General features: G+C 38.9%; 4 protein-coding genes across 13 annotated transcripts in view; all 4 read right to left on the bottom strand.

The window, feature by feature from the left end:
• Positions 1-687: 687 nt before the first annotated feature.
• On the bottom strand, positions 688-6,708 carry LOC117806348 (obg-like ATPase 1). The gene is made up of 11 exons (XM_034675254.1): positions 6,576-6,708; positions 6,128-6,225; positions 5,860-6,003; positions 5,646-5,773; positions 4,933-5,108; positions 4,746-4,826; positions 4,235-4,332; positions 4,015-4,155; positions 3,833-3,929; positions 2,228-2,350; positions 688-2,088 (listed from the first exon to the last, which is right to left on the bottom strand). The coding sequence occupies exons 2-11, from the start codon at positions 6,223-6,225 to the stop codon at positions 1,984-1,986; spliced, it is 1,191 nt and encodes a 396-aa protein (XP_034531145.1). The 5' UTR covers positions 6,576-6,708; the 3' UTR covers positions 688-1,983.
• A 920-nt stretch (positions 6,709-7,628) lies between these two features.
• Positions 7,629-11,577, bottom strand: LOC117806353 (transformer-2 protein homolog alpha-like). Of its 4 annotated transcripts, none has more exons than XM_034675262.1 (9): positions 11,358-11,551; positions 10,736-10,777; positions 10,006-10,136; positions 9,701-9,860; positions 9,395-9,583; positions 9,147-9,262; positions 8,870-9,055; positions 8,569-8,639; positions 7,629-8,428 (listed from the first exon to the last, which is right to left on the bottom strand). In XM_034675262.1, exons 1-9 carry the CDS (start codon positions 11,391-11,393, stop codon positions 8,418-8,420), a joined length of 942 nt encoding a protein of 313 aa, XP_034531153.1. In that variant the 5' UTR covers positions 11,394-11,551; the 3' UTR covers positions 7,629-8,417. The 4 variants fall into 4 exon arrangements, with proteins under 4 accessions (XP_034531153.1, XP_034531152.1, XP_034531154.1 ...); XM_034675261.1 differs by having other exon boundaries at positions 8,861-9,055; XM_034675263.1 differs by lacking the exon at positions 10,736-10,777 and having other exon boundaries at positions 8,861-9,055; positions 11,358-11,577.
• Positions 11,578-13,302: 1,725 nt separating this feature from the next.
• Positions 13,303-20,284, bottom strand: senp2 (SUMO specific peptidase 2). Of its 2 annotated transcripts, none has more exons than XM_034674874.1 (17): positions 19,729-20,284; positions 19,026-19,087; positions 18,822-18,934; positions 18,476-18,542; positions 18,286-18,367; positions 18,001-18,175; positions 17,491-17,597; positions 17,316-17,398; positions 17,165-17,213; positions 17,007-17,079; positions 16,749-16,901; positions 16,519-16,650; positions 15,012-15,245; positions 14,721-14,800; positions 14,524-14,608; positions 14,336-14,431; positions 13,303-14,241 (listed from the first exon to the last, which is right to left on the bottom strand). In XM_034674874.1, exons 1-17 carry the CDS (start codon positions 19,908-19,910, stop codon positions 14,179-14,181), a joined length of 1,836 nt encoding a protein of 611 aa, XP_034530765.1. In that variant the 5' UTR covers positions 19,911-20,284; the 3' UTR covers positions 13,303-14,178. The 2 variants fall into 2 exon arrangements, with proteins under 2 accessions (XP_034530765.1, XP_034530764.1); XM_034674873.1 differs by having other exon boundaries at positions 16,749-16,904; positions 19,729-20,154.
• Positions 20,285-20,875: 591 nt separating this feature from the next.
• pcnt (pericentrin) overlaps positions 20,876-21,809 on the bottom strand; it is a 38,559-nt gene continuing 37,625 nt past the window's right edge. For all 6 annotated transcript variants that reach the window (XM_034674600.1, XM_034674599.1, XM_034674601.1 and 3 more), the window contains one exon: positions 20,876-21,441. In XM_034674600.1, coding sequence (XP_034530491.1) covers positions 21,404-21,441 — 38 coding nt within the window. In that variant the 3' untranslated portion in view covers positions 20,876-21,403. The remainder of the gene's footprint in view (positions 21,442-21,809) is intronic.

Below are 21,809 nucleotides of genomic sequence, written 5' to 3' on the forward strand. Positions count from 1 at the left end.
GGGGCCTAAAAGACCCTGGAACTGTTGGTTGAAATGCACCTAACACTTGAGTGTTGCTGTATATTGTCACCTTCAAGCTTTTTAAACTTTTCCTCTGCTAATAAAGTTTTTTTTTTTACTAGAATTATGCATTATTAACTAGATATTAAATTCTGGCAAGTTCCACATAGCAATTATTACGTTTCCACCTTATTATTAACCCTTATGATATCCACTGAAGAAAACGACCCGTATGAACATGATATTAATATTGTTTTACAAATCAACGGTCAACTCAAAGTTTCAAATGCATGTCAAGAAAGTTCAATTCAGCTTTTCTTTCTCCCGAAATTATTGAAGTAATTTCTTTAAAAATATTCAAATCAAGAGTTGGCTGAAACTACATCTCAATGACAACTGGTCAAAGTCCATCTGCTGAAATAAGCTTAAAGAACTTGTGGATCATGTGATAAGACTGTTTAAATAGCAAGACAGAATATATAAGGCATCATTTCAAGATTTACCAAACTAAACATGATTACAAGGTGAAAATCATTTATGCATTATTCCTGAAGTGACAATCGTAAGAAGTGTTCATTACTTAAAGACAATAAAGTCGATTGATTGTAAACATATCAAGTTATCTCCATATTGTCGCATATTACCTCATTATTTTTTGTAAACAGGAAATAAGAATTACAGACAGCAGACGGGTTCATCACCTTTTATTGACACATGCATATTGATGGGGTAGACATTTATTATATTTTGGCTCCCTTGGTGTTCAGAATTTCAAGCTTATTCCACAGTTTGGAAAAATGTTTGGTGAGAGGTTTGTTTGTTGCTCTGGAAAATAGAGAAAGACCCACCGTGTAGGGGAAAAGGGAGAGTTCAAAGAAGCTGATGATCCATGGAGCCCTCCTGTAGTTGATTTCTGAAGAAGCAGTGTCTCAATGTGACAAGTGAAGCTCATAATGTCAAGAAGTATTTTGTGGATTTTTTTTTAACTAGCCCAAAAGAAGCCAGTGATAGCAGAAATTACAACATTCTGTGTTCAGGCACTGTCAGGGACGCCTGATTTCCTCTCTCCGAAATACTATTTTTATCTCACAATACAGCACAGTTCTGACCTGTAGTGTTACACGGACTGATGGCTTCAGTGTCTCTCAGTAGTACACACAGCAGCAGTCAAACATCTTGTTACACTGTTTTATAGCATCATTGGACAAGATTTTTGTTTTAACTTGAGAAAAAACATGAATGAACTGAGAAAAAAAGAGGTTGTAATCAAATTCTGACTTTACTCAATCATTGCTAACTGGGCAAATACATATGCTGTGTATTGCTCTCACTCATCGTCTTGTTTTTTTCAGGTTTTAATGTTTCCAGATCTGTTAAACAAACTGAGCATGTCTGCCTGTTTTAAGTAACTCTTCTAAAGAGTTTTAATGACGTTAGACTTTATTGGTTATTCATTTTGGAGGTCTTTTAATAGTAATGACTGAATTGCAGGCTCTTCTCAGAGGAAGTGAATATTGTTTGATGGGGAAAAGAGCAAACAAAATGTCTCCTCTGTGTGTGAGTTAGAGCTCAAGTTCAAAAAACATCTAGAAAAGGCCTGCCCTAAAAAAAAGATCATATAAGTAGCATCAGTTTGTGATATCAGATGATTTCTTGTAAATCATGCATCTGTCTATACATTTACACCTTTTTTTCCTGAGGTCATACAAAGCAGAATCTCGTGTTTCAGACATGTTTTTGCACAGCCAGTCAAACAAGTTGCTCAAAACTTTGTAGGAATGCAAGTTATTCCTGAACAGGAACATTTATTGTCTTGAATTATTTCAATAGACTGGTCCAGACCTGGGAGGCTGGTTGAGAAAACCTCCAAGCCATGAGCTGGTCCACTAATTTAAGAGACACATATAAAAACCAGCAGAAAGTGTAACTCTTTAGGCTGAACTGAACTGTATTCTGAGTTCTCCACTCCGGTGATTGTGCGCTTTAAGGTTTCTTTTTAGGTGCGTTGGGTGTGTTGAATTTGAAAAAGATAATGTCCCCGTCCTCCACAGTGTAGTTCCTGCCCTGTTGCCTGTATTTCCCGGCAGACTGAAAGAGGGAATCAAAAAGAGGATACATCAACGTTGTATTCAAGGTCATTTTTTAAACAGCTTCTGAGTAGCTATTGGCAGAAATTCAGCGCTGCACCAGTTCAAGCATATATTTAGGGCTTATTTCAAACACACACCTTGGCTGCAACTTCACTGCCCTCTTCTTTGAAGTCAGTGTACTTCATCACTTCAGCCATGATGAAACCTTTCTCAAAGTCAGTGTGGATCTTTCCTGCTGCCTGTGGGGCCTTGGACCCTTTCTGTTAAAGAGAAACAGAAAAACGCAGCACAGAGCCACCGTACAGAATTTAACCTTAGAGGAGGATGAACAGTATGGAATAGGGTGACCTGATGTAACACCAATAATAGCAAAAGTACAAAAGAAAAACACCTAAAATATCAAAAGCAAGTAAACAATGTGTAAACATCTATACTCTGGATCTACCCAGGACAAAATACACACATGGGCAAAAGAGCTTCACTCAACTTTTGAAGATTTGGATATAGGAATAATGTGTGCTGCAATCTTAACTCATTAAAAGATGCGCTCTTGCTGACATTTTAAGAAAAATGGTTTGAAATGTTCCATCCGAGCCTTAAGTTATGACATGTGTGCAGATCAAACAGAATTTCAGTCCTCATTTTATGCAACATCTTGTTCATCTACAAGGCAAAGATCCTAGGTTGCACATTTAAGATCTAGTATTGTTATTTTGGTCGTTGAGGTTGGTCCATTCAGAAATGTCCCTGAAGAAAACAGACTTTGTGAGGTTTGTGATTTGGATGAAATGAAAACGTTGTCCAATTTTTCTATGTCCTGTCTAATCTATGATGACCTGAGAGAGTTTATGTTACATGAAATTGCTCACCAACACCCTGATATAATGTTCTGGCCAGATGAGAAAAAAATTGGAGTGAATGTTGAAGTTGAAGCTTTGAAATTTGGTTTGAAAAGCCTGGAAAAGAGGCCAAGATAGATTGTACAATCAGTGTTTATTTATATATTTTCTTATATGTTGGCTCCAGGAGCAAGCTTCAGTTTGTTTAGGAAAAAACAGGTGAAAATGCTGCTGTTGCTTTTAAAGATCTTAAAGGTGAAATTTGTTTTCATCATCTTCTTTTGTTCTACGACAATGAATAGGCCTCTGATACTGCAGTGTATAAATGTATGATGTCATGGAAGCTTGTGTGGGCTGGGCATATAAATGTATGTGTGACACAATAATAATAAAATAAAAACTTCAAACTTTAAACTATACAAGAATAAAAGAACTGACATCAAACAGAAGAGCCGTACTTCATATCTAAGAATCTGCAAACAATACAACTGAGTCAGTAGTTCATGCACTCCACCACAAGTAAATGGTAGCCCAGTTAAAGACCATTCAATTCCTCCCCATGTCTCAGAGTTATCGAGTAGTGAGTGTTAAAAAAAGATCAAATTATATCAGGCTAAAGAAATACAAACTCATAATGTTCAGACAAGAGTGCTCACTTCAGAAGCATCAACAGTAAAAGCACAAATTAAGAGCACTAATTTTTATTATTTTACTTTTATCATTATAAATGTTGTAACATATAACTATTCAAGATCACAACAAAAGAGTTAGAAAAATGTAACAATGTCTGAACATGTCTTCAAAATGACATCAGAATAACAGAGAAAACTTTTAAGTTGATAGTTTCTCAAGAGTCTTGATACTCCATGAGGGCATTAAAAAGCTCCATATCACTGCACTCACCCTGACAGTCCACGCCCGCACCTCATCCGGTCCTGCTGTGAAGAAGTATTCCAGCTGTAGTGCTGCGTAGCCGGTCTTGATAATTTTGGTCAGAACACTAGAAACACAGAGCAGCCATGATGGAGCAGCTCAAAACACAAAACTTCCATCTGATGTAAAGGTATTGTGTTTTAATGATTCACCTCTGCGTCTTCTGTTCTTCACAGTACTTATTCCGCTCCTCCTCCTCCATGTCGAACAGTTTAGACTCGATGGCTCCGCTCACAGGAATAACCAGAGCGCCAGGGTCGTGAGCGTCTACCCACTCCTTGATTTTTGCCAACCTGAGAATAAGAACAAACAAAGGTGAGACATCTTGATTTTTCAACACTGGAAACAAACCGAAAGGTGAAGCAAACCTACCACTTGTTCTTCTTCCTAATGTAATCCTTCTCGGAGAGATTCACCAGGTAGATCATGGGCTTGGATGTCAGAAACAGGTTTTTGTTCAACACCTCAATCTGTGGAGAAAATTCAAAAAGATAAAAAAAAAAAACATGAAAAAAAATCATTCTTTAGCTCTTTATAGTTACGTTTATTTCTACGCAGTTTCCCAATGGTGCTTTAATGACGATTCAGACTACTCTGTCCAACAGGACAACAAGTGAATACACAATTTAACACAGATCACTAAAATACATTTATCATTTTAAATTAGCAAAATGCAAAAGTGTAAATAAAACAAAACAAAGACAGAAAGCACAACAAACACCCTTAAATCGATGAAGGTCAAAAGAAGTTCATGAGGACCAATCATTACAGTGTATGAGATGATATATCAAAAGTGAGGATGCAGTTAAAGAATGAGAAACAGACTTTTTCAATTTAATATTAATCTAATTAACGGAGAGCACACTCATGTAAACATCATTACCTCTTTGTCGTTCCAGTCGTTGTAAAATCTGATGTGTTTCTTCTCCTCCACCACCCAGTTCCTAACCTTCAACATGATGTCCTGAAACAACAGGCAGCACTTTATGTCACTTATTCACACAGATAACTATGATCTCTTATAAGGACAAAACAGCTGAATGGTACCTGCACAAACATTCCTCACTTACATATTCAGGTTTGAGTTTCTTGTCGCTTCCTCTCACAGCAGTTTTCTCTAGTTTGTCGATGACCGGAGCGATCAGCTCTTCGTCCTTTAGTCGCAGCTCCTCGTGGATGATCTCAATGTCCCTCACTGGGTCGACATTACCCTCCACGTGGATGATATCCTCATCATCAAATGCACCTAGAAGACACAGGCATTGATAATTGTGGTCAGTCTGTAACAGATGTTCATACAACATGAAATCTTGAGCCTGATTTAAAAAATCTACCCATGTAAATCCTAACAGAAGAAATCAGCTGAAGAAAAACTGCTGATAAAATGTATTATTTCTTTCTGGTGCCAACTTAAAATGAGGTCTCACTTCTGATACCAAACTACCTTTCTACCAACTTCAACTTTTTTATTGATTTAACTCCTCTATTATTTAACATGAGAGCTTTGCTCAAAAGGCTTAAGTCTCAAAATGGCAACATTTTATATAAAAATGTACAGATCTGACATCTATATCAAGCTTAAATAAAAATCTGCTTTTTGTACCTTATAGTTTGGCACTCTAGTATGGGACTAGTTACCCAGGGACAAGCCATGTCTTCCTGCCTAGGACACAAGCCTGTTCCCATTTAACAGGTTTAGTAACTTGCCTTCCTTACACCTGTCCCCTCTACTCACTCAGTTGTTATTACTCAGCAGCTGCAAGCACTAGTATTGACAACTCACGGGTCATGTGGAAGATGCCGTCACAAGCACCAATGTGAGAGAGAAAGGCATTTCCAAGTCCCTGTCCGGCGTGGGCCCCCTTCACCAGACCAGCGATGTCCACAACATTAAGAAACGCAGGAACTTTGCTGAAGAGGAGAAACAGCCAGATGAGGAGTCAGTGATGTAAGAGTCCATCAATGTTTGAATCACTAACAGCGATCATAACACACACCTGGCTGGTTTGTGGTATTGGCAGAGGAAATCAAAGCGCTCATCTGGCACAGGTACCCTGCTCTCATTTGGGTCGATCGTGCAGAAGGGGAAGTTCTCAGCAGCCGCTTGACTTTTGGTCAGTACGTTAAAAAAGGTGGATTTCCTGCAGTGGACAGCGTAAGGAAAAACGTCAACAGCAGAGCAATAACAAACCCTGTATATGCGTTTATTCACTCACGTAACTCACATATTTCAAACCATCAACATAGTTCATATATTGTACATACCCGACATTCGGTAATCCAACTATTCCAATTTTCAGCGAGGTTCCGAATCGTCCAATTAAAGGAGGCTGTTTGGGGGCTTCTGCCTTTTTGGGGGGCATCTGTCAGAGTTAAAGACAAATTAGTAACTTTGACCGATGTAAACACATTTGACAAAGTCCATTTGTTCTAACTCATCAGTCCAGTGATGTGTGTAGGAACCTATTTTATGGTAGGAACGTGTAATATTGTATCACCAAGTAGCTCATCCTATTTAGCTAGCCCGGCTGAAACGTGCATGGGCAGCTGTACTTAAATGCTCATTCAAACACAGTATGCTAACGTTAACAGGAACCACTCCTAGCTACCTGTTAGCCGGAATATCCGACTTGGCGGAAACCACTCTCTGCATTTTACAGTCATTCCAAACAACCCAAAAGTTATTAAGATGATCAAGATTTTTTTTAAGTACCTTTATGGATTTTTAAGCCTATGGTCTACGTGGTGGCTTCTCTGATATGTGCTCGCACCAGCCGCTCCACTGGAAAGGCAAGTTTGAGAGCAAACCGGAAGTGTTCTGATGTAAGGGATCTGTGATTGGTCGGACGACGAGCTGAGACGTAACGTCAGGAGCGTGTGACGGAAAGACTTTATAAGATACGTTAACATCAAATGTAATGTTAACCAATATTTATAAAGGCTGTGACTGACGTGAAAACATATATACGGAAGAGGATTAGGGCCACTGAAAGGTCCAATATATTTTTTATGTTTTGTTCTGACTTTTTTCTCAGAACAAAAACATAAAAAAATATGTTGGACCTTCATTTATTTGTTTTTCAGTGGTCCTAATCCTCTTCCGTACATATATAATACTTATCGAATTGTTATTATTCATATGCGTTTTTAAAGTTGCATTTACTGCCTACCACTCCGTGATAAACCATCGCCAGATAGCGCTATTTTCATGATGCATTCGAGTACCTGCATAAAAACCGCCCTTCAATGAGCCCCACACATAGACAGTGTGCCCCGCATCAGAGTATTTGTAGAAAGTCCTCTTTTACAGGCTCTTCCTCAGTGGGTTTCACGTATGAACGGTCCTTAACCATATTGCTTCATCATATAGTCACATGTAATCACACTATATAGACTTTTCCTTGACGGTCATTAGCAGCACTGGTTGATAATGTGAAAAAATAATTAGTCCAGCCGCTATCATCGCACTTCAGTTAAATTGTATGGTTGAGTTGTCCAATATGGCAATAACTCTACTTTCCAGAGTGCACGGTTGGCATAAAGGTCACTTTATGACATGATACAATAGATCTGTACTGCATTTTATTTCCCAGATCACAATTGTTGGTGTTCCTTGGTGCTGTGGTAGTGTTCAGTTCATTCAGTCAACACATTCTGTGGGTTTTCAAAAATACCCAATTTTTGAGATTCTGTTTAGCAAAAACTTCCCTTTGTGGTGTAGCATTGGTTTAATATTCAATATAAATTAAAAACAAGGAATCTTGCATAAAGTCTATGCATCGATTTCTTTATTTCTTTTATGGCAACGAAAAACAACATCTAAACAGAAGAAAATACAAGCAAAATAAAAACTCAAAGTATTTGATGTGACTTTATGGTACGATATCTGCAGTTTTCCTACGTTTAAAATTATGATGCAACATGACCATTTCAATATCTTACAACAAGTAAACCTTAATCAATTATATACACAACACATAAAGTATTTCCCACCTGAAAAAAACAAAATGTGGTGTCAAAAACATTCCAGATAGCAAACTAACTACATACAAACAGCATGATGAGAAATTGTAATTGAAGAGCCATAGAAACTCCTGTTTGTGTAAAAACAATTGTTTTGAGCAAAGCAAAAAACAAGCCAGCCCTTTACTACCCTTACTTCATGTAGTGCAAGCCAATTTAAATTTTTTTAGGCAAGACACATATTCTAAGATTCTTACTGTAAATTCTGTAGGGTTAAAACCCCCGTTTACACTGTGGGGCTGAGACAGACTTCCTTTTAAAGACTTCACTTCTATAACAAAAAAATTCTACAAGTTTTCAGGAGTTTTGTGGATATTTCTGTTACATATTTTTACACTGCCTTGCAGCTTCTGCAAAACAATACTGAGTTTTATCTCTAGAATGTATTTTTCTTTAGAATGTATTATTGTTCAACATCAACATCCCAATAGTCCTATATGTACACAACCTGGTTTAAAAAAAAAGAAAAAAAGGTAACATAAAAAGGCAAAAATCCAAGCCGTAACACTGAAATCTTCATGGAGTCTTCTTTTCAGTAGTGACCTGTAAAAAAAAAAAGTCAAAGGAATGAGAAAATTTGTAAAATGCATTTTTTACATTGATTACTTCAACTTCTTCAGTATGTGTGAGATGAAATATAAACAACTATAAACAAATTGTTATTCTAAACCCGGCATACGTACGTGGTGAGTAGGACCTTGAGCGGGACCTTGAACGGTACCCTCTACTGTAGTAAGGAGATGGAGATCTGCGTCTGTAGGGGAAAAACAAACCAAAAACATTTTATCTGAGGCCTTTAATGTCCAATGAGTCATTGAATTCACTGTTCCTAAGCTCCTGATATTTACTTGTTTTTTACTCAATAAAGTAAGTGCTCAATTTTAGTTAATATTAAACACTATACAATGTAGTTTAACAAATAATCAGTCATTTCACTGTCAGAAATGATCAGTGGCTACAGTTAGAAGAACAAACCTGTAAGACCTGTATTCTCGTTCATCATAGCGATCATAATCGCGTTCATAACCCCTGTCATAGCCTCTGTCGTAGCCTCGGTCGTAGTCCCTTGAGGTGCGCCGTGATGAACCACCACCACTGCCGCCGCCACTACTTCCCCCGCCGCCGCCACCGCTGCCGCCTCCTCCTCCTCCACCACCTCCACCACCACCACTGTGAGTAAACATGGAACAAAGTTTTATTTAGATGCCATACACAGTAACTTTAAGAAAAAATCCATGTTGCCTTGTTCTCAAACACTCACTAGGTTGGACGTCCCATGTAGATTCCAGGAGTGGGAGTGTGGGCTCGTTTTGTAATTGAGAAATCTACTCGGATCCTGCGGCCATCAAGTTCCATCCCGTTAGCTCGCTCCTTGGCCTGAAACCCACAAAATTAATTAATTATTTCAGTGAGGTTTCAATATTACATGACAACATTTTCAAATTTGGTCTTGAGACACATCTACCAACACTGAAAAAATGTTTTATGACAGCAAGACTGGCTCTTTACCTCCTTGGAATCCTCATAGGTCTCAAAGTAGACAAAAGCAAAGCCTCTTGAGCGTCGTGACTGCTGGTCATACACAATGTTGACATCACTTAAAGGGCCATATTTAGAGAACACATCCCTCAGATCTCTCTCAGTTGTGTAGAGACTTAGTCCAAACACACCCAGACAGTTGTTTGGGTCTGGGTTAGCCTGGGAGAAGAAAGAGAAAAGAAGTGTAAGGCAGCGATCGCAACAATATGTTCAAAAACGCTTTAAGAACCATGACAACCCAAAACCAAGCATGTGCAAGAAGCCCTAAATACATACCCTGTTTCCAATGTGTCTGCGACGATTTGACATAGGGGAGCGACTATGGCTCCTGCGCCGCCTATACTCCCAGCTCCTGGATCGGCTCCTGGAACGGCGTCTGTGGGAGCGGGAACGAGAGCGGGAGTAGTGCCTGCGTGAGCTTCGATGGGAACGGGACCTGTGGGCAGACATATACTTTAGCCTCAGCATGCCATTAACATGTATTACATGTATACACAAAAGCTTCAGAAATCTGAATTAAGTCCTCTTTCTACAACCTATCCTTGAAATTAATATGCACATAAATACAAAACCCTTTTTACCTGGACTTGGACCTGGATCGAGAACGAGATCTAGATCTGGATCGCCGAGAGCCTTTGGAACGAGCTGGTGAGCGACTGGTGGATTTGGCTGATCCCTGAGGGGATGCACTCCTGGAGCCATGCCGCGAGTCCTGAACAGACCGGACACTAAGATTAGGCAGCATATAGTGATCAGCAAGAATTAAGGGCCAGGAGGTGACAGCACTTTCCCGCTGCATGCTCCTTTCAAGGAGTTCACCTCATTTTGGCCTTTAACAGATTTAACATTAAATATTATGGAATCGGATTATATGTATGTAAATGTAACACATTGGAACTAATATTTAGATTAAAAATGAATTTAGCTGAAAGACAGATCATTATAAAAAAAAGAACCTAAAATGTATGGAAGATTGACCAATGATGTTGAATAAAGAGAGGAAAAATAATTGTGCATGCTTAAGAGAAAGGAACAGTATGAAAGAGGAATAACAGCAAACTGTGGAAATTACTCATACCCTGGTAAACTTCTGATCTTAACTTCATAACTTCTTTTACTTCATTACTTCAAAACAACCCTTCATTTCTTCTTTCTTCTCTTTGACATTATGACTTCTTTTTCCTCCTCTTCCCCCATTTACCATCTGCCATTACAACACTAGTAGTGGGGATAGATCTTGACCGCTTCTTTTCAGCATCCCATACATTAGCATGCATCAACACCATCAGCTTCAAACATTAATAACTTCACATCTGAAACGTCTTCCGCCTTTTTCTTTCTTCCAACCTCAACCTTAACAAAGAACAAACAAGGGTGATAAGGCATGTTGGTTTCTGTAAGAACCAAGAGGTACAAAGAAAAACAGCAAAACCAAGAAAATCACATTGATCAGCTAAATACACTTTCATGTTAGCGTCATAAAATTGTGATAACATTTATGCAACAATATACTTATACAAAGACGAACACAGAGACAAATATTGACTAGATGCCAATATCTCTTTTATGAAAGTAATTATATAACTATAGTTAACACATTATCATACAGTCAAATAATAGCATGGCGAGGCGGCGGCCACAACACTCCGGTCCCATGCTGTGTAGGCCGCAAGCCGTCCTTTCGATAACAAAGCTATGATGTTTTCATATTAAACTATAAAAAATGTACATGTATATTTATATATATAAACTGAACTTTAGTCACTAGTAATTATATAACTTTAAATAAGCATTTGTTCAGGTTTGAGGTCATTTTTTAAGATTTGGTATTACGAGACCTGCAAACGCCAATAGCAGCTAAGTTAGCTAGCTAATCTTAGCTAGCCCAACATTTTCCAAGCGTCCTCTCCTAAACTTGGTAATCATGACTCACCCGCTCCTCCTTGAAATCTTTCTCGTTGTCACTCATATTAATATAACAATAACAGCAGATCTGCAATCGTGCAACACTGACTGTAATGACGGATTAAGGACAGATGTTTGTCGAAGTGACTGCAGGGTAAACCGGATTGATCTGAATTAGCTAACAGTGGCGCTATTCTCAACCACCGTCGACAATATCCTTATGTCGCCTCGTTCCGGCCTGACTTTCAAAATAAAAGCAAGAAAGTGCAAGAAAAAAAATGCAACAAAAGGCAAGTATTCAGTATTTGCTATACAGAATTAAACAACTGTTGAATGGTCATCTGAGGACCACTGGAAATTATTTTTATTGATTTAATTTTCTCTTTCCCTTTTCGTTTTGAAGACATAGCCATCCTCTCAGGGGTTGATCCAGGTGGTGGCTGTCCCCCCGTGAAATCTGATTGGCCACCTCAAAATCCTAAATTATGATTGTCTCTTTGACTCTGGACCAGTGGCGGTTCTAGACCAATTTTGCTGGGGGGGGGGGCAGGCTGGGGCCAAGGGTGTTGTCAAAGGGACACATTCAACCCTGACAAAAAAGACTGAGAAGGGCGAGGACCGGCTGAGAAGAAATTGGCAAAAACATCAGTGCATCCCTATATACTAGACATATATACTACTGTGTACTATATCAAAATGCAGACTGACAGCAGCTGTTTATCTGTTTACACTCAACATGAGTCCCTTAGCCCTCTAAGGGACTGGAACTAAGTGCCACACACGTGTTCCGCCTGTAATATCGGCGCAATACCGAAGCTTTTTTTATTGTATAATATTATTTTGGTGTGGAGGGGGGGCCACAGGGGGGTCCAGGTTCAGTTTTACAGGGGCTCTGGCCCCTGTTGGCCCCTCCCCAGAACCGCCACTGCTCTGGACAAAACTTATTTTTAAGTCCTTGAAGATCAAAGGCTGTTAGGAAAATGTGAATGTTGTCACTCTGATGTGTTACTTTCTAGTTAAAGCTGCTGTTGGTAGTCATGATATAAACATCAGTTCTGAGAGAGATTTCGAATGGCAACACTACAAAAGATCGTTGTGCGCGTTCTATGAGGAAGTAGTGGCTTCCCAGCTAATCAGGGCAATGTAGTGGGGCCTCCACTCGACCAATCAGGACGGAGGATTGGGTATTAGCTATGATTGGTCCGTCATAACGGGAACAAGGGGAATAATAACATTGCTCGATACAAAGGCATTGGAAAACACAGAGATTTCGCAATAGTCTCAAATTACTTCACTTACCGATGAGTACCGATGGGTATTATGAACTTTTCTCCAAACCCAGCAGAAAAAAAGTAAAGTTTTTGACACCATTCCTACCAACAGCAGCTTCAAGTGCAATGGCGTATTTGCATCAAACTGTTACTTTGAGAGTCAAGTTTGTATATCCTTCCTTAATTTTTTTCTTCTGACCAATTACTCTGATCAACATCACAAATGTGCACTTGGTCAAGGTGTTTAATACAATGATGAAGTATTTGCACCACAATGAAAAGAAAGATATCCAGAATTGAGTCTCGGAAAAAAAAACTCTTTCATATCAATATTCTAAAGAGAGTAGTCACATTTTTATGAGAAAAAGATGTAATAGAACAAGAAAACAGTCCTAATATTAGTTATAGAAAAATGTCATATCACAATGGAAGTGGATGACAAAATACCCCCTTGCATTTCTACAGAAAAGATTCAGTGACCGATGTTTTCTAATGTTTGAAGAAAAGAAAGCATGATTTGTATTTATTTATATGTATAAAAAAAAGAAAAGATTTTAAAAATGAACACATTTATACATGTACTGTGTTAGATCAGCTAAGAAGTTAGTTACCACTTTGGTGGAAATGCTAGGTCTTCATTTCTGTAATGATTCTTTTAGTAGAAGAATGGAAAGTGCTTGAGTCATTGAATACACAAAGATCTAGCCAAAAAAAATAATATTTATTACATTGGAGGAACAAAAATCACAGTTTAAAGCATGAACTCAAACATGCATATTTGTACAGTAGTTTGTGATGCAATATGCTAGACTGTAAGTAAATAACATAGCCCTAGGTAGCCTCTTGCGATATGCCTATGGAAAAGATTCACAGACCTAACAGCGCCTTATGTAACAAATGGGAATACATCTAGTAATGCTCCACTAATGGGGGACAAACAATATACACACACTTAAATGTCATTTTCTCATTCACTCCAGTCATAAATAATATCAAAACAGGCATGTAACACTCAATCATGCATTTTTGTTCTCTAAGGGAGGTATTTTGATTTTCATTGTCAGAGAACAGCCAAGTTATACAAAAATATCACTAACCAGCGACTATCTTATTCACTGAATTTTGAGTCCAGCTGTTAACATTTGACCAAGAGTTGTATGTGACAAAATAATTCTTCAAAATATACAAGAGCATGCTCTGAGTTGAGCTCAGTGTCAGAGGGCTGAAGGCACTTCAGGCAGAACTTCAAACAGAAAATCGAACAATCAAAGGTCAATAAAATAAACACACTCAGTCAGTAGTGCCAAAGCTTGTATAAGACATACAATTCTTACATCCCGATAATGTCTCCAATTACAACTTAGAGATTACAAAATGTTAATGCGTTCCTGGCAGGAAACTCTTAAGACTAGCGTTTGATTTTACCAGACCAGAGCAGCTAGACTGGGTTAGGTTTCAGTCAGTTTAGTCCAGTTCTTTGGCCCATTCGTTTGTTTCATCATCAAATGTTGTGTGCACGTGTTGCTCCCACTGATTAAGTCTCTGTTGTTGGGCTGTTAGTGAGATTGTTCTGATCATCTACAGCAACTTCTGATTGACGATTTCCCAAATCATTAACTTCCTGAAGAGAGGCATGTGGCACTGTAGAGAATAAGAAACATTAATATCTGTGTAAGCCTAATGAATGTCAAAAAGAACACAAATAAAACATACAAAAATAAAAACAAATAAATACCTGTTTAAAGGTGAGAGGTCTTCCTTTTGCAATATAATCAGCATATTTACAAGCAAAAACACCACAGTCACTTCCATTCTTCTGCTGGGGAATCTCCTGTAAGGGGAATGAAAAGTGCACAAAACATTACCCTTACGTAGGAGTTCAAAAGAAGAAGTGTAGCGATGATTCATTTGAGTTTAACTTACAGTGGACCTCAAGCTGCCAACAGTCCATTTGGCACTGTCAAGTTCTCTGCCTTTCTTTGCTTTGTGCTCCTCTTTAAGGTAGAGTCTGGAAGATGAGCACAACAATGCTGTTTAATATGCAGAAACAAGGCACAGTATGTGGGAAAGTTAATTTAGAAGGACTGATAACAAGGCTTATGAGCACCATGGAGACTCACAGTAAAAGACTACAGATGTCCTCGTGTCTTTGTCCCATTGAGTCATATGACTTCACTGTCTTCGACTTTAAATCAATAACCTGGAGTGAGGAAAGAAAAATATGTTAAAATGTGCACTATAATTGCCCTCCTGGACCTTCTCATGTTCAGCAAATATGATTTCGATTTTTGATACAGGTGAATTGAAGTGACAAGCATTTTCAGAGCATCCATTCTTGGCAAAATCTGCTTAAGGCGCCAATTATCACAAAATCTCAAAAGTCACATCTAGTCATTGTGGTTCTGACTCACAGCCAGTGCCCAGTGGACACCTAAGTGCAAAGGGACCAGAAGGAGGTCGTAGAGGAAAAGGTCGACTGCTTTGGTCCAGCGCTTCACTGCAGTGTGACCTCCAGTCTGCCCGCCTCCTCCTCCGCCACCACCACGCAGCTTTGGGAAGAAGAAGGTGCTGAAGGTGTAGACTTTTAGTCCAGCTGCCTCACCAGCACACCGCTCCATGACCAAGGAAAGGTAGAAATTAATCACCTGTTGAGACGGAACAGAAGAAAATGATCAAAGAAATCTGATATACAGTATGTTACCTTTTAGCTTTCATGACAAAAATGAGATGATTTTTTCATTGACAAGTAATTTTGTCAACGGATTAATAATCCCTTATGATTCAGGTATTGAAGTATGGCTTACAGTTAGTATAACAGTGATACTACATGCAGCAGTGCATCAACAGAACAGTAAAAGGAACATTTACATAAGCATACTGAGCATCTCGGTGCTACTAGCCACATTTTGTGTTGCTAATATTGAAAGGCATATCATGCAACAAGCTTTGTTTCCATGGCGACTGGTTGTGCTAGCTACTGATACCCCCAAACAGAACTCGTATGCTGTGCCAAACGCCCACACTCCACACAGAGACAATAAAATAACAGTGTTCATAAAGAGGAAGGTGCCACTATTTTTTTTTTATAGTACATTTTGTCAGTGTCAAAAGACCAGATGGAATGTAACACTTGCATGTGTACAAGGCAGTAGAAGAAAAGGTTGAGCATTAAACTACCACAAGTTTTTAAAAAAAAGTTACAGCTTATTATTTAAAACAATATGAAATAAAAGAAGAAGAAAAAGATCTGATTGACCTGCGACCTTTAAAGTGAACTAAAAAGGTTTAACCTATATTCTTACAAGAAGACTTCCATTGTGTTCAGCAACATGCAGTTTCCATGCAGATGTGATCACAACTGTTTTGTACTGATGGACCCGTACAATGCCCCTCCACTGGTCATTTGTTGACTTGAATTAGAGTCTTCTCAATCAAACCAAAACTCCAGGTTGCTGGAGTAGTTTACTCATTTAATAAAATTAGACAGAGTCCTGATAGACATGCTATATTCAAATTTATGCTAGTTTTCAGTGACTAACAACCCTAGCTTTAAATGCATGATTATGACCCAATGATGGAGACAAACATTCGAAGTGGTGCTGCCAACTGATCCATCTCATGGTGTATCCAACAGAATAAAATACTTCTCTCTGCATTTCAAACTGGTTCATTGGTATTGGTCCCATTGGTGTAAAGGATGCAGCTCACTTTTTAAATGACAAAGAAGGTGTGGATCTTACACACCCAATTTCAAGTTGTTTGGTAGATCTATTAAACCCTTGTCAATGTTTACCACTAGAGTAAAGCTGATGTGTCTCATACAGACTATTACAATTTCAAAAATAGAATTAGTCAAATCTACAAATGTGAACTGAATTCAATAATAAAAACAAATTATACCCATCCTCACACTCTTACCTCATCATTGAGCCAGCCGCCTTCCTGCAGCGTGGACAAGTCTCTCTGTGTGATGCGCAGTTTGAAAGCTGCACTTAACACAAGGTTGGGATCACTCTGAGCCAGAGCACAGCTCACCTCTGCTGCCATTTCCTACACAAGAAACAACAACCACAACACAATCTAAATAAAATAAACTGTATCCACACTCTCTGCAACTCAGTGACCACACCTTCTCCTGATCATCTCACCTTAGTGAGCCGAGGTATGTCTTCATCACTGTGTCGAGCGTGTGCGGTGTGTGTAGTGTGTGTGTCAGGGACACTGGCTGCAGGAGTCTCTCTGTCCACTAGATTGAGGCGAGTGGCAACTTCTGTAGAAAGGTCCAGCTCTGCAGCCTGTTTCTGCTGTAACAGAGGTTGAGGTAAGAGAAATTATATATTCAAGTTTCAGACCAGAATTATAAATGAATGAAAATTCTGTCACAAGAAAGCAAGAGAAATGACTACCTTTGCACATCTTAAAGGCTGTGTGTCCTCAAAGGTTCCCGTGAATGTTTTACTGAAAGCCAAGCTGCTGTGCCTGGAGGTACAAAAGAAGGGGGTTCGTAAAATAAGCGCAAATCCTCATTATACATAAAACACATACAGTATATAAAGACACTAACCTCTCCTTGATGACAGGTGCATTTCTCCATGAATACACACTTGGGGCAGCTGTAGAAAACATTTAAAGTCAACACAATGTGTTATTTGGAAATGACGACACAAAGAAGTAGGGCAAGTCTACAGGCATAAATTCAGATCAGTGTTTCTTACCCGTGTATCCCATCCTCCGGGGCATTGGTTCAATTGTTTTCCCTGACGCAGCACTTTTGGGATCACTCTGTGACAGCAATGCACTGAAAGCATTTGGGAGAGGAATCATCAGCTCAGGTTGTTCAGTATGTTATTTAGCAGCTTGTGGTGACATTTATTATAGGGCTATACTCACTCTTGTGGTTTCGTCTGGTTGAAAGGTAGAGGCTGGCTTTTGCTGTATTGCTCAGTTACCATCTCCAGTAGACGCCTGTAATGTTCTTTGTTATTCTGCTTTATGGTCTGAGGGGAGAAACAAATACATGATGTTTGACTGACAGCAAAATATTACAAAGCAGTGGGGTATAGCAAGCAAAAAAGTGAGGACTTGCAGTTAATCAAGAGGAAGGGTCACCCACATGTGGTTTGTCGGAAATAGGACAGTGACAAGCCCAGTTTATAGTGTTCAATAACTTAATCAAGGTGTTTGTTCCCTTTTTTCAAATACAAAAATCTAAGAGATTATCAACAAGAACGTTTGTTCTTTAAGTTTATGTTAAAGAAAAATAAGAAAGCTTTATATTTGACTTGAATGATGTCGCCTGTCTTGGCAATAATGCAGACTTCCAAACAAAGCAGACAACAAAACATTATAACTACACTTACACAAATCCAACCAATGAAGCTTAGTCATTGCATAGTTTACCTCCTCCACAGTGAGACTGGGCTTATAACAGCGTTGGTGCCCAAAGCTATTGCAGGCTGGATCAAGATTAGTGGTTCCCACCCTCAGAACAGGTCTGGAGGGCAGTAGCTGGAGGGAGCCTCTCCTCTCCCGGTCCCTTGCCCTGTCAGGGATCCCATTAGACAGCCCAGCCTCGCTGCATGTGCAAAGATTATGCTCATTAGTAAGAGAGCATTGGTTACCATTGGTTACTTTTATGGCAAACTGAATGAATGAAAGGAACAGAAGCATGACAGTCAAACTTGCCTGTATTTCCTCATTAGAGGAGGAGAAGAGCTCTGAAAAGGGTTCTTCCCTCCCCTCTCATTCCCTCCACTCACTGGTTTATCTGTAAAAAAGGAACAAAAGTCAACCAAATGACAGAAAAGACGAGTACACAGAAGATGCATGTATAAAGAATCATTCTCTTTCAGGGGTAAAAGCTACCCTAACTTACTCATCCTCCATTCAGAACTGTTTAGCCATGAGGTGTGCAGCTCATCTATCCCCATAAGAGTCACAGGCTGAAACAGTAGAAGAAATGAAAGGTAATTAAAACCATATCGAACTCCAGAGCATCAACTTAGCTACTGGGTAACGGTTGTTCTGAATGTCCAAAGTAGTATAACCAAAATGTTAACTACAGCACAAAAACCTCTGTCTTCCACTAACAGTCTTTACACATAGGCCTTATTACTCAAATCTGATGTTTTTGAAGATTTTAGCATCTTAGTGCACTTCCCTGTAAGTTCACTAACTCAAACTATAAATGAATATCTGATGTTGAGAGTTAAAGCACAAACCTGTATGTCTTCATACTGTTTGGGCTTTTCCCACCTGGTGGTCAGCGGGTTTCGCAGTCTGAGCAAACCTGCTACCCCGGCCACTGTCTTCTTCACAAAACTGATGACTACATCTGAAAAAGAAGACACCACAAAATCAACAAACATCTTCATTTATGGAAGACTTCGACACTAATTCATATTGTGTACGACTTTAAAACGAACCACGTTTGCGCCTCTTCGCCTGGATGTGGTCACTCTGGCACACACTGTCTGCAACATCAACACTGTAACACAAAAAACACACACATTGATTGAACTACGTGAAACCACAATATATGAGATAACACTCCAGAACAATTCTTTTACACCTTACCTTAATCTACACGTTCACAAAGTTAATTTAAGACCGCTTTAGAACAATCTAAGCAAAAGGGAGCATTGAAACGTTCATGAATGCAAGTTGTACCACATGTCTATTGAATCTGATTAAGTTTTTTTAAGCTAGGTGTAATAAAGTTAATGATAAGGCATGGGATTTTGGTTATCAAAGATTACTTTAGGATAGCTCACTATAGCAGTTGTTACGTGTTGTTATGTTTGGCTTTCCATCATCTGTAAATCTAGTGACTGATATGCACCACAACAATAACACATTGTAAATGATAGAAACTAAATAATGAACAAACTGTTATCTGTTCTTTCTGATAGCTCACGCAGGTAGGCTAATCAGTGCAGATCAAACGTCAGTTAGCTAACACTTGACGTTACATTTAAGTGTACAGCTACTTTCAGTCGGTTTTAGCTTAGAGAACGACAGCTAACGCATTTAATAGCCAGGATGATCAAACGGAGTACCGACATTTCCGCTGTTTAAACTGTAGACCTACGACGAGAACACAAATAGTCTTAATCTTTGCCAGCCCACCTCTGATAGTTCCGTTTAGCCGGTCTGCCGTGGCTCTCCTGCTGCCGTGGTGCTCCCGCTAACGCAGCAGGTCGCGTGGGTCCTTCCTCGCTAACGTTACCTTTCCCGGGCCACTCAGAGGGGTTTTGCCCCGAAACGGACTCAAACAGCGACGAGATTCCGTCAACTATCCATCCATACATCCCAGACAAATACGAGATTAGTGTAACGGTGGTCTCTTCGCGGGCCAGGACTATTTCACAACTGATAGGATGTCTAATAACAATCTACGACACACAGCCCAACGTTCGCCTAGCTTGGTTAGCAGCGTTGCGCTGTAACGTCAAGGATATGCGTCATTTAGCCATCCTGTTGGTGCGAACGTTTTAGGTTTCTGCAAAAAAGGGGTGGGCGGAGTTTCACAGTTGCAGTTTGACTGGGACGAAGAAATTAGAGAACGACCAGAAACGGCCTGACTATACTATAAACGAACGAACCCCTTACTGAGAAGGCAAGATCAGGTCAGCAGCAAAACAGTAACAACATTTGCTGCAGCTGAGCAGCTCACATGTAAGTTCTGTTACATAACGCTCGGCATCTTAGTTAAAGACTGAGTAGTTCTTTAAAATCAACAAATCAGCAAATGTCTTTTCCAACAAATTTCTCAACGTGGGAATTGAAGAAATATGAAATGAACTAGGGAAATGCGCGCCTTACACACAGGGGTTTTATTTTATAATATCCAGTAGAATCCATGTAAATCTGAAATTTTAATTTTGAACGAGTTGGTTTGGGAACGTTTTTAAAAAAAAATTAAGACAGTATTAATAAACATTAATACAATTTTAGTAAGATATTGATTTTAACTGAAAGACTAGGTAGTGTAAATAAGGGCAAATTTAACTCTTTGCCCTCCATGAGCATTTATAGTCTCACACCCCTTTTCTGTGGACCTTTTCTCAGCTGAAATTAGGATAGTTATCCTAAAACTGAAAAAAGATCTAATTAACCAGGAATCTATGTGTGCTTTCAGAATATCAAAATCCTATTGATGATTCAGGGAAAAATTGAGAAAAATATTTTTTTTCTTATCATAATTTGAAAGTGAAAGAGAAATGTCATTGGTTCCCTCACATACTAAGAATAAATACACAGCACAACAATAAGATATGGTTTTTGTTTTTTACTTGCATTGTGAAAAGTGTTGTACCTCAAAGGCATAGTTATTTAATGAGCTGCCAGAAAATAAACAGTCTGTTTAGTTTATACACACATTTAAAATAGTTATCAGCTTTATGGAAAAACATAGAAAATACAAAAAACAATTCACCTTTATGCATTTATGCAATCACTACATATATTTGTCATTGGATTACAATTAAAACTAGTGCAAATTTGGACACGTGCATTGAACATCAGTAGTATTTACAGAGCACAAAAAGATATAAAATATTAGTAGAAAAATATCAGCTGTATTCAAATAATGAAAAGCGTCTGTTCGCCCAACACACAAGGAATAAACTTCAAAACACTTCAGTACAGAGAATAGAAAAGATACAATAGCAAATATTGAAAAATAATTTATGTACTTAAAAAAAAAAATCACATCATCAAGAAACTCAACATGTGATAAGTCTTTCTACATGGATATAAGGCATGGACAGTTTTTGAAAGATATGCAGATGGGAGACATTCATCATTTCAGCTTTGGGTCAGGCTGGAGCACTGATGAACCTGGTGGGACAAAAAAGAAAAGAATAAGAAAAGGTAAATAACATTCTTTATTTATGGATTTGTTTTTTCTATATGACAATAAAGAATGCATGTACGTTCAAGAGCAGAGTGTGACCAGTGCCAATCTAGTTCACCCAGTGACCCAGCACCCATTCTAAGACCCGTGCTGCTTTATTGTTTGGTGGAGTGAGTTTGTTACACTCACACTCACCTGGACCGTTAAGGTAAATGGGCGACAAGCAGCTCAGGTACAGCCACGTCCTATTCTCCTGCAGCCAGCGCTGCCGATAACCAGTCATATGAGGGGAACAGGCTGACTGTATCCTCCTCTCCTCTGTAGGAGGTGGGGCTAAATGAGTCTCGCTTTC

This window comes from Notolabrus celidotus, chromosome 22 (assembly GCF_009762535.1).
Source record: "Notolabrus celidotus isolate fNotCel1 chromosome 22, fNotCel1.pri, whole genome shotgun sequence".
Taxonomy (NCBI): Eukaryota; Metazoa; Chordata; class Actinopteri; order Labriformes; family Labridae; genus Notolabrus; species Notolabrus celidotus.

What these genes read in the sequence shown, in the direction of transcription:
- LOC117806348 (XM_034675254.1), bottom strand. Translation starts at nt 6,225, where the DNA reads ATGCCCCCCAAAAAGGCAGAAGCCCCCAAACAGCCTCCTTTAATTGGA. An exon ending in GTTGGATTACCGAATGTCGG is followed by an intron (nt 6,004 to 6,127) that starts GTATGTACAATA and finishes TGTCCACTGCAG; the next exon opens with GAAATCCACCTTTTTTAACG. An exon ending in AGAAACTCAAACCTGAATAT is followed by an intron (nt 4,827 to 4,932) that starts GTAAGTGAGGAA and finishes CTGTTGTTTCAG; the next exon opens with GACATCATGTTGAAGGTTAG.
- LOC117806353 (XM_034675259.1), bottom strand. Translation starts at nt 10,223, where the DNA reads ATGCAGCGGGAAAGTGCTGTCACCTCCTGGCCCTTAATTCTTGCTGAT. An exon ending in GCAGACACATTGGAAACAGG is followed by an intron (nt 9,584 to 9,700) that starts GTATGTATTTAG and finishes TTCTTCTCCCAG; the next exon opens with GCTAACCCAGACCCAAACAA. An exon ending in CGAGAATACAGGTCTTACAG is followed by an intron (nt 8,640 to 8,860) that starts GTTTGTTCTTCT and finishes TTTCCCCTACAG; the next exon opens with ACGCAGATCTCCATCTCCTT.
- senp2 (XM_034674873.1), bottom strand. Translation starts at nt 19,910, where the DNA reads ATGTATGGATGGATAGTTGACGGAATCTCGTCGCTGTTTGAGTCCGTT. An exon ending in GCACCTGTCATCAAGGAGAG is followed by an intron (nt 17,080 to 17,164) that starts GTTAGTGTCTTT and finishes TTGTACCTCCAG; the next exon opens with GCACAGCAGCTTGGCTTTCA. An exon ending in GACCTCTCACCTTTAAACAG is followed by an intron (nt 14,242 to 14,335) that starts GTATTTATTTGT and finishes TATTCTCTACAG; the next exon opens with TGCCACATGCCTCTCTTCAG.